Source organism: Arvicanthis niloticus, chromosome 1 (genome assembly GCF_011762505.2).
Source record: "Arvicanthis niloticus isolate mArvNil1 chromosome 1, mArvNil1.pat.X, whole genome shotgun sequence".
Classification (NCBI taxonomy): domain Eukaryota; kingdom Metazoa; phylum Chordata; class Mammalia; order Rodentia; family Muridae; genus Arvicanthis; species Arvicanthis niloticus.
The window spans coordinates 143,717,134-143,732,096 of record NC_047658.1 but is presented as its reverse complement, the minus strand read 5'-3'; the positions used below and the strand labels follow the sequence as shown (position 1 = coordinate 143,732,096).

Sequence of the window (14,963 nt, the reverse complement as noted above, 5' to 3'; positions counted from 1 at the left end):
GATAAGGGAACAGGTTTCTGGTGTGGCCTGGCTGAGAGGCTAGGCAGGCTTGACTCCTAATGCAGAGATGATGGGATAGGAGTTTTTAAAATCCTTACTTACTCAATCCTCTGCTGGAGGTGGCCTGGGCAGCAGTAAAGACATTTCCCCTTGGGTGGCTTGTCTTCTCATGACAGCCCTCCAAGAGAACATGTCTTGCTAGCTAGACCTGTAGACAGGAGCTCACAGTGAGCAGTTAGCCTACAGAGAAGAACACAGTGGTAGTCTCCAGCCTCTGTGCTCATGCCCCTGCCTGCTTCCCCTCTTCCACATCCTTGGTGAGCTCCCTGGTCATGCCCTCATAGAGGCTTCTGGGGTCAGTTGAGCCACCTTGCAAGACTGAAATCTAGCTACAGGTTTACTCGTGCCCTGTGGCTCCAGCACAGGTACAGGAGGGACTTGATCAGACTCCATACTTATTCCTCCTGATGTTGAAGACAAAGAAATTTACAAGCCAGTCTTTCTTCTAGGCTCTGAGAAAGAGGTACAGGGAAGCAAGCAGGCATTTTCTAATTTTGGTTTTGAAAGGCTTTCATGTCATGTAGCTTGGCTTCGTTTGGTCCATTAAATCTTCCCTAAAGAGCTTCCATTATTGTTTCCCGAAATGGAGAGAGTAAGGCGATAAAGCACGTCCCAGTGACACCTCAGCATGACCCCTGCAGTCTGTGGGCTCCAGTCATCACAACAGAAGCCCAAAGCCTCCCTTCAGCCCACTGTCACCCCATCAAACTTGATTCTAGCAGATGTCACTTACCTGTATGCCTTTTCAAACTGCTGGCCTTTGTCTGAAGCATTTTCTCTCTGGAATATTCTTTGTCCTGCACTGAGATTCTGTCCTACACAAGGTGAGATGTAGCTTCATGGGCCCCTCTATGGGTGCACAGTTGTGTGTGGGGGTTGTGCCCTTTAGAAGTCAGATAGCCAGTCGAGCACAAAGAGCTGTGTGTTGTGACACACACAGCTTCAGACTAGCAGACTCAAGGCTAAGGAAGCCCTGCTGACCTGTTTCCTGTCTCTCCTCTTCGGGTCCAGGTGGAAGTGAAGCCGTACGTGCTGGATGATCAGATGTGTGATGAGTGTCAGGGCACACGCTGCGGTGGGAAGTTTGCCCCATTCTTCTGTGCCAATGTCACCTGTCTGCAGTACTACTGTGAGTACTGCTGGGCCAGCATCCACTCCCGAGCCGGCCGTGAGTTCCACAAACCACTGGTGAAGGAGGGAGGCGACCGCCCCCGGCACGTCCCGTTCCGCTGGAGCTGAGCCCCCGGCCGGCCAACACAGCTACAAGCACTGGAGTAGATCACAAGGAGGAAGAGAGGACACTGCCTCAGGGCTCATGGTGTTCTGGAAATCTGTGCATTCGTTCTCGATTTTTAAAGAAGAAATGGGTCTTTTTATTATTATTATTATTATTATTATTATTATTATTATTATTATTATTATCATTTACAATCATATTACTGAACTCAGCGTCCAGTATAATGCAGAATCGCAGAGTGTGTGTTGGTACCCATTTGCACTTTGGTTCACACCTTGTCTGCTTGGTACCTTGATTTCCTACACTGATCTGTCACCTCCACAGTACGTAGACTGCCATTCTCATTCACAGCTGTCAGGTTGATGGCTGTGACTCTGTGTTTGATGTTGTGTTGTCGTTGCTCTGACTGGTTCTGAACTGGAACACGTGCTTATTTTCAGAGACTTAGAGAGTCACCCAAGACTTACCAAAGGCCACACATGTAAGTAGGGGCCGATGTAGCAAACACTTTACAATCAGCAGTCAGTAGTGGGGTCTCGTAGAGTAAGGCTAGCCCTTAACGAAGATAAGCCTGTAGTTGCTCTGTACTTTGACGTGTACGGATACCTCACAAGCTGGGTCTTTCATTTTCCTTCATGTTTGATTTTTGTTTTGCTGAGGATTTGGGTTAGATCTTTTAGTGTTATGTAAATTTATGCTGCAATAGCTTTTGCTGCTATTAAAATGGTATTGTTGATACCATAATACTCTATTCAGGATAAGGTATCAATTAAAAACAAAAACAAGAACCCAACAACACACTTTTGTGGTTTAGGGATAGAGCCAGCTGCCGGAGGGAGATCATGAGAGACCAGAGAGAGCCGTCAGAGGCCGCCGTTCCTGGCTGCATGCTTACTTAATGCGGTTGCTGCATGCAATAAATTTTATATCCAATGTCTAGTATAAAACCTTCCCACAATGCACAAATTAAGAATCTATATAAGCTATAAAATACTCATTTTTTTTTAAAAAAAAAGGATTTCTTTTTCATTCAAAGAATTGGTAATCTGTGGGAGGAAGGCATGCCTCAGTGGATGGAACGCTTATGGACCGGAAGAGCCCATCACAGGACGACCGTTATTATACCCAATAGAAACCGTAGTGTAGGACGCTCTTCCAGCAACCCTGTGGGTGGTAGATGAAGTACTGCGGTGCTGTTATATATTGTGCAATTTATTTTATATAGTAAAGTGATTATGTCTAACTGTGATCAAAAGTAACTGTTTCAAGCCTCTGTGTCAGACATTAATGAGCCTGACCATTCGTAACTGGTATATTAACACATGAGCTCTGAGTGGTGACTTCCTAGTGCTTGCACCATTTTCCTTAGCTTCAGACCTTGTCCAGAAAGCCAAAGAGCTCATCTTAGCATACACACACTAAGAACACACACAGAATCTAGAATAAGTCAGCAGACTGACTGGAGGCACATAGCTAAGGAGGCCACAGAAGGCTGATGCTAAAGAAATGTCTGCACCAAGCGAGACGGCCTGGGCAGACGGGGCCTTCTGTGAGACAGTAACTGCTTAACTCCCTGGATGTATCCTGTATAGCTTGAATAGAGTGAAGCCCTGCTCGTGCTAGTGGACGTTCTTCTAGTATTCACTCCTGGGCTGCAGAGAGTGATGGAGACACACATGGTGATTGCAAGACTCTGTAAAGCTTTTAAACCCTTCTTCCTTTGTTTTGAATTCTGGGGACAATCTGATTGGATGTGGCACTGCAGAGTAGACAGAAGTCAATGTGTCTTTTGTGCTGTGATGTCCTTGTTCTGTCTTGAAGTTAGTGTTGCATGGTTTTTGTTATAGTTGGTCCTTTTTTTCCTTTCTCTCCTGTGTTTAGTTGTGAGCACTGGCTTTCCAGTTACAGTTTGTTCTCAAAAATTTTTAAAAAAAGGAGAAACAAAATAGTTTTTTACAGAATTAAAAGATGCCTATTAGAACCTTCCCCCTTCAGGTTTTCTCTGGGCCTTTTGGTGATAACTGCTTTTCTGCAGCCCAGATGTGCTTTGGTTTGGTTTGGTTTGGTTCCTTTTTCTATGTTTGTTTTTACCTTTTTTTTTTCATCTGTATGGGAATTTTGTTACGCACTACTACTTTTTATATTCTAGAACGTTTTCAAAAGTTGGCTGATGATTTCTTGTTTGTTTTTAAGGAAAAAGGCATGCTTTCTGACTGACATGATCTTTTGCAATACCTCAATTTTGAAATATAGGAAAGAAAATGATATTTTCTAAGTAAGTTTATTCAGAAAATATATATTAATTTAATTCTGCAAGAAAATGGTTTAACAGATGGGTAACTTTATTTTTTTCATGCTTATTTGTGTTTTTTGAAAATGAAGAAGCTAGAGGTTTATAACTATATTACAGATCATATCTAACCTACAGAAATCTACCTAACTATGTGAGAGACGCAAACGTTTGGAAGAAGCACCCCTCTTTCATGTACTAAAATACCCCGGGCTCTAGAGGAGCCGGGAGACTGTGCAGCGTAAGATATAACTCGAAGGCCACAGTGTCGCAGAGACCAGGTTGTCAGAGAGACTCCACTTGGTGCTGAGGGCTGTGACTTATGTGATGGAAACTCCTTTCCCTTAAGTTGTATATTTATAATCAAGTGTTGATTGTGTGACTGACCAGGATTGTGAAAGAGTTCTTCTGTTTGTATTTTTTTAAAGAGAACTTTTTTAGTTTATTAAATTATAACATGTTCCCTTTTGTTTTGTAAATAAATGTGCCCCCCTCCCAAGTTCTTAATGTTATATTAAAAGAGAGGGTCCTTCAAAAAAATTATTTTTTAAAAAAACACAGAGGTGTTCTGCCCTGCAACTTGACTGGGAAGCCCCTGGGTAACACAGGTCCTGCCGTGACCCTTCCTTGATGGGACACTTGAACTAGTGGATTTTTTGAAGGCTGTAACTAACCTCGACTCTTTGTTGTTACGTGCAATACTGTTTGTACTGTTTGTATAAAAAATAGAAAAAAAAAAGAAAAGAAAAAAGGCATAAATCTTTATTGCAGATTTATTTTCCTTGCAGACTTTAGACATTGTGACTCACAGAACCCATTTTCTACTGTCAGATATGTACCTTTTCCTCATGCTGGTATTTTTTCAATAGTAACGTAGCCTTTGTACTGAGACAAATTTTCATTGTTATTTTTAGAAAGATTTTTTGCTAAGAAAAAAATTAAACATATTTACATATTTTTCATTTTATTTCGTATTTTCTTTAAGGAGTGCTTTCTCAATCATTACTAGAGTTGTTTCTGGGAGGGACTTTCATATCTGGTCAACGTCATAATATTATTTTGTATTTTTACTTGGAATAAATTAATTTTATGATGCTAATTCTTTAAAAGTTTATTTTTTTCATTTTCAGTTATTTTTGAAGCTAAAACCTTTGTAATATTGTTACTAAAGTGTCTAGTTTTTTGAAATGCAAAGCTTTATGTATTAACTTGCCGATGTGGTTTACAATGTGACAAGGGTGGAAACAGTCGGTTCTGTAAAGCGACTGGGACTGTAATGGACAATTGGATAATAAAACGACAGAATGAGCAGAACGTGCGAGATCTCGACAAGCCTTTTCCTTTATTACAGTGTTCAGTGTGAGACTAGGGATGTCACAGTACAGGTCTCTAAGGATGTCACAGTGGGTTTATACAACACCAGATGCAGCCAAATCTGTGGCCAGATAACGAAGTCACCCCTCCTGAAATAGCATTGGGTGTGAAGCCTAGCTCGGCCAGCAGTGTCCAGTGCTTTCCCTAAAATGTGTGTGTGTGTGTGTGTGTTGTGTGTGTGTGTGTGTGTGTGTGTGTGTGTGTGTGTGTGTGTGTGAATCCACTACCAACTGCTGTCCATGTATGAGCTGGTACCTTTCCCCCCAGATCTGTCACACACACACATGCACAGTGGTGATGTGTGTGAGAAGCCCCACCTTGTCTGTTGCATGACTTGAATGGCTCACCTGTAGTGTCCCTGCCGTGTCCCCAGGAAGGGCTGACGGCAGGCCCTGGGGAAGCACAGGTCACCACTGTTAATGTGTTAGCTGCATCTTCTCACACCCCATCTATTCTCTGTTATGGCGCCCCTTGTTTGCCTTTTCTTGGGGTGACATTAGGCCACTCTGTGCATGATCTGTCTGCCTTCCTGCTGCTGCTTCCCCAGTCCCCCCACCTCCCTCCATACCTCCCTCCCTACCCCCCACCCCTGGAGTGCACTGTGAAAGCAGCTGTCAGCCAAGGCATCTGCATTACTGCAGAGACATCTCTGGGTTGCAGAGCTGGTGTTGTGTAAACAGAACATCCAGGGACTTGCTCTACATAGATGGTGCATTTCTGCTAGTTGTTGGTGGCCTCTTCTAGTTCTGTTGAAGTGGAGAGAGGTTAATCAATAACAGATAAGCGTGTGTCCAGAGTTGGCTCTTGGGTTCGCTCTATGTATTCAGTTTTGTAAATAATATATAGATTAGATCAAGTTGTGATGTAAAATTTTAACTCAAATTGGGTCCTATTGGTTGGAATTTTACATTAACTACAAATAAATGATTAGGAACAGAAGAAATTGGGGAAATTATTGTTTAGTGGTATAGATTATGCGTAGGTCTCTGCCTATATCTTGTGTTTTATCGCTTGTTAGTGCGGCATGGGCTATGCAGTGAACTGCATTTGTGCAATTAGCAAATAACTGCTAGTTTTCATTTTATCTATTATATTAGCAACAAAGTGGCATTTAACTGGGTAAAGCTCCTACCTAAATATTTGAGTATTGTGACATCTCAGCTTGCAAGGTTTGAATGAAAGGTTAGTCACAGACTAGTGATAACAAAAAAAAAGTGTCTTTTTGTTAAAACTGGCTTATTTGTATGGACCACTCCTCTCTCACTAGTTTGTATGCTGTGTCTGCTAACATTTCTTTTTTTCTTTTCTAATAACCAAACTTGTCAAACTCAGCTGCTATGGTACTCCATCCCACCAGAGTATTTTATAATTGATACTGTTGACTTTATACCCCAAAGTGGGTCAAGAAGTGGATCCAGGGATTTTGACTTTGTAAGATTACAGTAGTTCATTGGGACCCCGAGAGCGTGGGTGCTAGCACAGGACAATGCCTGCTCCTGGACATAGTGCTGTTGGGGGTATAAAGTATTAGGTGTTTGTATTTTCGCCGTGGAAACTGATGGACATGACTTTTAGATGTTCACAGCTCAGATCTCTGTATTTGATTTTCAACTAACAACTAATTTTAACTGTTCTGTATCTTTTCCTACCTGTTCTCTTGGATTGGTTTTTGTTTGTTTTGTTTGTTTGTTTGTTTGTTTTTTGCTGGTAACCCTTCCTCGGCTTCTGCCCTGGGGACTAAAACTGCTTGTACGGATTCGCTACTGTGACTGAACGTGGAGCTCTCGCAGCTGTCGCTTAACCGCTTACACTTTGTAGTTTGGACTTTTTTTCTGTAATAACAACTTATTAAATCTAGTTGTACGAAGCACTGGTGCGTGTCATCTTTTGCTAAGGACTATCTCCATGTGTCTACTTTTCATCGGGAAATTCTGACTTGCTCCATTAGTTTTTAAAAAACAAAACAGCTCACATATTCCACCAAAGCTCACTTTTTTCTCAGAGCCCACACTTTCAAATGCACAAGGAAATTTGAAACAGGGAGGCATTTGTGGGCTCAGGTGATACACATGGGGGTTGTGTATCACTTTTTTTTCTTTTTTGTGCTTTTAATGGTCTACTAGATCTCAGGCAAGGTAAATTTGGGCCCTGCCCCTGAGCAGTTTCCCCAATCCCTGCCCCCCAATGCCTTGTCTTTTAATTGCCAGTACATTGCCACATGAGGCCAAACTCCTTAACCAGAACTGTTGTCACAGGATACCAAAGTCTCCTAATAAATTTTTTCAGAAAATGGGGCTTTGGAAAAATTGGTGTGCATTCTGGTCTTGCACGCTTTCTCTGGGAAAAAGATGCGGAACCCAGCACTGGACAGTTCGGTCCTGGTGGGTCTATACACACACACACACACACACACACACACACACACACACACACACACACACACAGTTCGGTCCTGGTGGGTCTACACACACACACACACACACACACACACACACACACACACACACACACACACACACGGTCCTTGAAGCTATTCTCGGAATGGAGAGAGCAGGGGAGGGCAGGACACTGGAAGGGCGTCCCGGGAGGAGGGGTCGCAGAAAGGTGAGAGGGCACTGGAGAGCATCCCGGGGGCGGGGCCTCGGTGTCTGGTTGCCGCCTCCACGTGACCCTGCCCACTACTCAGCCCAAGTCCGCCTCCACCTGCCCTGGACGCCTCCACCTGCCCTGGATGTCATGGGCTTGGATTCCAGGGTCCCAGGTCTGCAGGTAAGAGCGCTGGCCTTATCTTGAGTGGCCACAGCCGTGGAGCCCGTAGCACTGCTCCAAAGCGGACCCCTTTGAAGTCTGCTTTATGAACAGCCACACGTTAAGGAACACACTGACTCCTTTCTTCAGGGTGCCCATTTGCCTTGGACCCCTGCACTAGTCCCTTCAGAAAATGGCTCTGATGTCCTGCCCTGCGACATGAAGCGGGAGGAAGTATGGCGAAGGTGTCTTTGAGACAGAAACTTCTGGGTTTGGTCCTGTGTGTGGCTTGAACCTTCAACTCTGAAGAGCTGGTGGGCAGCAGGCGGCTGGTCAGCACCAGCCCGGATGTTAGGGCAGGGTAGGTGGAGAGGGGAGTGCTTTCCAGAAACATTCATCATCAGTGAGCACCCCGCTTTTTTTTTTTTTTTTTTTAAGAGAGCCTTGTGTAGGTCTTCATCAAAAGATGAAGGGCATCTCAGCATAATCCTTTGCCTTTTGTGTACATTGTTCATTTCTTTCTAGACCAGGGTCTTAATCCTGGCTGGCCTAGTACTGTCCAACGTAGCCCAGGCTGGCTTTGAGCAGATGTAGTCAGTAAGGTTCACACATGCTCTCCCGTGTTTTAGCTGGAGCAGCTGAACCAAGTAGACTGTTGAACATGGAAACCAGGGGTTTGCTGGGGGGTGGGTTTTGTGACTTTTTTTGTTAATTGGTGATTGCAGATCTGTGAGGTAACCCAAAAAGATCAACAGAAGACAACAAACATAAGCCACCGTGGAGCAGCCTGCATAACTAGACAGGAAATGGGCAGGGAAGCACCCCCATAGTCAGATCAGTGGACTGGGCCTGAGTGTGCTGCTTGATGCATGGGTTGGTTTGGGCACAGCAGCCTCAGAGCTGAGGATAAAGGGTAGTGCTGAAAAAGCTTCTTTAGGAAGCTGAATCAGTTGTCTTCAATGGGTAGTTCTGTAAGCAACAACCCAACTGTCTTCAAAACTGCATCTCTTACTACACACACACAAATACTCAAACACACACACCCCAATGCAGTCCTTCAGGATTGCCTGACCCTTTGTGGTTTTTCTCACATTACGTGTGTTGGATTTTTACCATCCTAAAAGGTGACTAGTAGTTTTTGTTCGGATTAGAAGTGTTCTACCATGTGATGAAGAACATCTTTCGGCATACGCATTTGCCTTTTGTGTGCGTTATTTCTTTTTAGGAACAGGGTCTTAACCCTGGCTGGTTTGGTAGTGGCCATGTAGCACAGACCGGCTTTGAACATGCAACAACTCAGCTCCAACCTCTGAACTGTTGGGATGATAGGTGTGTGCCCCACAATCTGAAACACAAGCCACTCCTGACATCAGGTGTGTGGAAACCGGCAGTGGACACAACTAGAAGCTTCTCCAGTTTAGCTCTGCCAGCGCCTGCCTAGAGAGTGGCAGACACCCAGACTTGCTATAGCATCAGCTTCCACAGGTTGAGAGCCCAGCCCGCCCTCCAGACCACCTACACCTTCCCAATTTTTAGATGCCAGTTGCTAGTCTCAGTTTCTGACTGACCAGCTTTAAGCTTGAGTTCAGACAGCCCACTTTCTGGAAAGCACATTTACTGGTTAATAAAGGCTACTGCAAAGGAAGCTGTGGAGGCTAACCTTATCAGTCTGCCATACCTGAGAAGAGGGAACCTCAAAGTATAGCCTCCATCAGACTAGCCTGCATGTATGCCTGTTGGGCATTTTCTTGGTTGTTACATGGAGTAGCAGGGCCCAGCCCACTGTGGGCAGTAACATCCTTATGAAGGTAGACCTGGGCTATAAAACTAGCTGTGTGTGAGCCTAGGAGCAAGCCACTGAGGTAGGTAAGGTAGGTAGGTAAGTAGGGGTGTGTAAAACTAGCTGAATGTGACATTGTAGTTTCTCCTCAAGCTCCTGCCTTGGCTACCATTGAGATAATGTCACAGATGTCACGTCTAAGAAACCATGTTCAACACAGGGTCACCTTTTTTATTTTCTCCTTTGGAGTCAGGGTCTCATGTAGCCCAACTTCTAACTCAGTAGGTAGCCAAGGATGACCATGAAGTTCTGACCCCCTTGCTTCTTACCTGTTGAGTGTTTTGCAGCCACCAAACTAGGAATGAAAGCCAGGGCTTCCTGAATGCTAGGCACACTTCTGCCAACTGCGCCACACCCCCAAGCCCCATGCTTTCTTCCAAGTTGTATTATTTTGGTTTAAAGTATATGTCCACAATTGAGCTAAGGTTTGCATAGCATCATACACACACATTTATGTGTGTGTGAATTGTATCTATAATTCTTAAAGCATATGGGCCCAAGTTTTGGAGACTGTCCTTTCTCCATTGAAGAAAAACCAAGCAATAAAGCAGAGTGCATGTTTGGTCAGCCACGGACTCCACCCCCACGGGACTTATGCCAGTTCTTTGCTCCTGAGTGTTGAGCTTTGCAGTGAGCTTTCTGACCTGGGCATGCACCTCTCCAGCTTTTCTTCCTGCTTTTTGTCACTTTGATCTCTGTCCAAGATTCTTTCAGGCCCCTCTGCAACATTCTTTTCCAGAGTATGAAGTCCTTCAAGTCTCTCTCTGCCTTCTCAGCTTTAGAATCAGCTCTTAAAAAAAAAAAAGTCTTGCCGGGTGGTGGTGGCGCACACCTTTAATCCCAGCACTTGGGAGGCAGAGGCAGGCAGATTTCTGAGTTCGAGGCCAGCCTGGTCTACAGAGTGAGTTCCAGGACAGCCAGGGCTACACAGAGAAACCCTGTCTCAAAAAACAAACAAACAAACAAACAAAAAAGGCTTTCTGGGATTTTGAATATAATTGATTTGAATCTATGCATGTTTGGAATCCTCACAATATTTTTTCTGAACACCCTGGTGTCTGGCACTGGAGAGGAAAGTCAGGATCATGAGCTTTGAGCTCTATCCCCAGCTCTAGTTATGTTATCTGATCCGTGAGTGTGGTATATCTCCATTTCTCAAGGTCAGTTTCGTTGCCCTCTAAGGCTCATATTTTCACATGCTTTGTAAGCTGTGTACCTGTCTCATGGATTCTGGTGCTGTTGCATTTGGAATATTAAAAAATTAAGTCCTTATTGCCAGTATTCAGAAACACTTTGAATACTGACATCTCCCATTAAACTGCTAAAGCTGCCTAGTCTAATACTTGTGTGGATTCTGGGGATCTACATAGAATATGACTTTGTTTTTAAGTATAAGGTCTTTTGTTGTTTTCTGAGGAAGGATCTCATGCAGCCTAGGATGGCCTTAAATTTTCTGCAAAGGTAAAAATCCCTCTGCCTCTGCATCCTAAGTGTTGGGATTACAGGTGTGTGACCATTCCTCACTTTGTTTTAATTTACACATGTTTTGTGAACATGTGGGTCTGTGCACCATGCATATGACTGATGTTTTAAGGGGACCAGAAGAGGGTACTGAAGCCCCGGGGACTGGGGTTAGAGATAGTTGTGAGTTACCCTATGTATGACTGGGATATGAACTTGAGTCCTCTAGAACCACCACCTCTAGCCCCCCATTTTTGTCTTTTAGATTGCTTTATTGTAACGGCTAAAAACTTAAATATATTGAATTGGCAAAGAAGTGGAAACGTATAATTTCAGTTTCCATATCCAGATTGCTATGCCAAATAAAACACATTAATTATCCACACTATCTACTTTCAACTCCAGTTGTTCTTCTGGTCTGCTCCTTTGTTTTTGTGTTTTCGTCCAGGTTTGAAGTAACAAGTTTTACCAATTACCTGTGACTTGTCATTAACCACATAATTTACTATTAATGTATCTTCCCCTGTTTGTAAGCAATAGTTTTTACTGGAAGGTTTTCCTGAATTAATGAAACCATGCAGCTTCTCCCGTTGGTATGGTACATGCAATCAAAGGTGCCATGGATGTGCATGTGGCTGTTGCCTTAGTCTTAAGTCAGAGCCATGCATAAAACTCTTTGCTAGTTTGTTCTAGTTTGCCTGCTGCCTGGGCCTGCAAGTCTTTTGCCATCACTGTTAAGATCCATAAATAACTCAATGGCCGTTAGCTTTTCCCTCATCAATGGCACTGGACGGAAGCATTTCTGCAGGCGATCTTGCAGCTTCTAACCTTGAAGTACCCCTTCCACAGCGAGCTGCAGTCCTCACTCTTCCTTTCTGGGCTCCACTCACCTACTTGCCTGTTCAACACCTCTCTCTCCCTTGAGAGATGCCTTTGATCACCACCACTGTTGCCCTACCTTCGCCCCTCCCCAAATCCTTTCGTCTTCTCCTGGTTTTATGTTGAGGTACAACAGAGACTACACCGGCTTGACTGAGATAAACAGGGGCAGAGATGTGGTCAGAGGTGGGCACGAGCCATTACTTGTATGTAGAAAGAGTTTTGATGTAGTACAAATGTGACCAAAGGCTCTGTGGGTCTGGCCAGTAGTTGGATCAGTTAGAAGGCCAGGACAGTGAGATCCAATGCTGGCTGCCTTGGGAGACTGAAGTGAAGATGCTGCAGTTGTCTGTAGCTGGACTGTACTTGCTGAAGGTCTGCAGGGATGGAACTGCAGGGTGTTAGGCTTGGTGACAAGCCCTTCTTCACCCACTGAACCATCACTCCAGCTCAGAAGTTTTCTCTCTTTAGAGCTTGTATCTCTTTTTAGGGTGGTGATAATGCTTAGTGTGACAAGCAAACATTCTCAACTGATTGGTAGCAAAACTCAAGTTTGTATTGTATTGATTCCCACTGAATTTTCTGGCATTTGATTACAGACATCCCTGCACTTAATGTCACTTAATCCCACCAGTACCAGTGGTCCTGGGAAACTGAGGTCTGAAGAAGGTAACAAGGCTGGGTTGGTGCGCAAAGCTCAGCGTAGGCATATGACAAGGAGGTTGTTCTTTCCTGCAAATTCTATTTTGTTGGTTTGTTGTGACCGTTTTGTTTGAGACAAGGTTTCTCTGTGTAGCCCTAGATGTCCTGGAACTCACTCTCTAGCCCAGGGTGGCCTCGAACTCAAGAGATCCATTTCTTTCTACCTCCTGAGTACTGGGATTAGAGGCATGTGGCACCATGCCTAGATCGATTGTGTTCTTAGTTTCAATTGTGCCACTTAAATGGCCAAGCTCTCTGCAAGGACTAAGGTGCCTGACCCAGCTTGGTTCTGAGATCAGGTACATTCAAGGGGCCTGGTGCTACACTGTCACACCTCAGATAGCTCCCCTGGACACTTAATTTACCCAAATCTCTATAAACTATCTCAATAAAGGACCTTCCCCAACAATTGCCAGTTATCAAGTAACCAGCCCTGCTCAAAGACTAGGATTTGTGCATGGTGTGTGTAAAAATGTCACACTCAGAACCTTCAATCTTTGGCTTTCTTACAAGAAACAATTAATGTATAATCAACCCTAAATGTAATTAACTATCTGAAAATTTCAACAATAGTACAATGGATTCCATGAACCCACAATACAGTTCAGCACCAACACAGTATTTGAGTTTATTTGAGCTCCAAAACCCACACATTTTAAACACATAATGAATGCATCATCACCCCCACACAGCTGGTAATGGGTTTAATGCACGCACTACCTCAGTAGTCACTGTCAGATGGGCAGGAACCACGTTCTGGGTCATTCATGTGCCTTCCTTTGTTGGCAAACTAGAATGTGTGTATGGCTTTACAACTTACAACAAAAAGTTTTAAACTTTACTTGCCTTCTAGTTCTGGCTTCCCAAGTGAAGATAAAAACCAAAACACTAATATATGGTGTGAATTCTTCTGACCCTTCTATCTCTTCAATGATAAAACCGCTCCCTGCTTTTAGAAGACATGGAAATAGCAAATAAATAGCTTATAAAAGCATACAAGCACACTGCTTCTTCTACATGAGATCACGAGGTTTCCTTTTGGTCCTCTATATCTGAGCATAACCCTTCCATACAAAAAGTGTGGCTTCCAACAACCTGTGCCTCTAAACTGCTTGTTTAGTCTTCACTGTAAACAACACACAATCGCATATACTTTACAATTTGATGTTTATTCTTTTGTGGAATGCTAGGTTCTGTATTACAGGATGGTTGTCAAGGCTACTCAAGTGTGACAAACTTCGTATCTAAGTGCTGTGGAGCTTTTAATTATTTTAAACAAAACCCTTGTTATTGTACAATTGAGGTCTGATGGTTTTTAAGTTGATGCCTAGGTGTAGGACCAGACACGAACCTTAGGGATGTTTATTACCTGTATATACATATATACAAATATATTCCACACATGTGTATACACGGGCATGTATTAATTTATGTGAGAATTTATAAAATTATATATACATCCACACACATGCATCTCTATATCCAGCTCCCACCTCACCCCTGAGCTGTCTCACCAGCTCACTGGCTCTGTGCTCAATTATTATTGCTGTCTGGTATAACTACATGATTTTAGTGCCAAAGCCAGACACATTTTCTGGTGTAGGATGGACACTGTCATATAGATCCGTGTATCCTTGTGTGCTATTATAAAGAGCGTTCCTCCCCATGTGTCAGGCATGTCCTACTATAGTAAACAGTCTTTACCACAGGGTTTGGGATTTAAGCAGTGTAAAATCTATGTCTGGAAAACTGTTTGTGTTCATAGTTACAAAATATATATATATATATATATGATTGAAACTTACTGAGTACATATATGTTCTTTGAATCTGGCTATATCCTAGCCATTAGATAAATTAAACAAAAACCCACCCTCTAATAGGATGTTACTGTAGCCTTAAATATACCAGTACCTGCATGTATTATTTAGTATACTTTAAAAGTGAACGAAATGACATTAAAGGATTTGAAAAACACCATATGCATCTGCATTAAATATACAAAGGTTGCCACAGGGCCTGGTTCAATTCATTGCTTAACATTTTTATCTTCTAGGGCTAATATTAAAGTCACTCTAAAATTCTGAAAAGTATGGCTCATTAAGGCTTTTATACAAAAGAAGCCCTATTTGTAATCAATTATAAAAACAAGTACTATTTTAAAGAACACAAATGCATACAAACACCACAGCACTGGTGGATCTCCTCGTGGAGAAAGTGACTGTAGAGGAGGAGGCCGTTCCTGCAGAAGCACCTCCTGGTAGCACATGGAAACCTGACCGCTTCCTGTCTGCAGCTATTCAGCATGTAAAATTTAAACCTTTTCACATTAACATTTATATTTAATACAGTGCAAATACTTGAGAATAACTT

The 14,963-nt window shown here is 43.2% G+C and overlaps 1 protein-coding gene across 8 annotated transcripts in view; it reads left to right on the top strand.

Moving 5' to 3' along the window:
- The window catches only part of Cpeb3 (cytoplasmic polyadenylation element binding protein 3), a 180,199-nt gene extending 173,371 nt beyond the window's left edge, over positions 1–6,828 (top strand). For all 8 annotated transcript variants that reach the window (XM_076919705.1, XM_076919747.1, XM_076919738.1 and 5 more), the window contains one exon: positions 1,072–6,828. In XM_076919705.1, coding sequence (XP_076775820.1) covers positions 1,072–1,299 — 228 coding nt within the window. In that variant the 3' untranslated portion in view covers positions 1,300–6,828. The remainder of the gene's footprint in view (positions 1–1,071) is intronic.
- Positions 6,829–14,963: the final 8,135 nt, after the last annotated feature.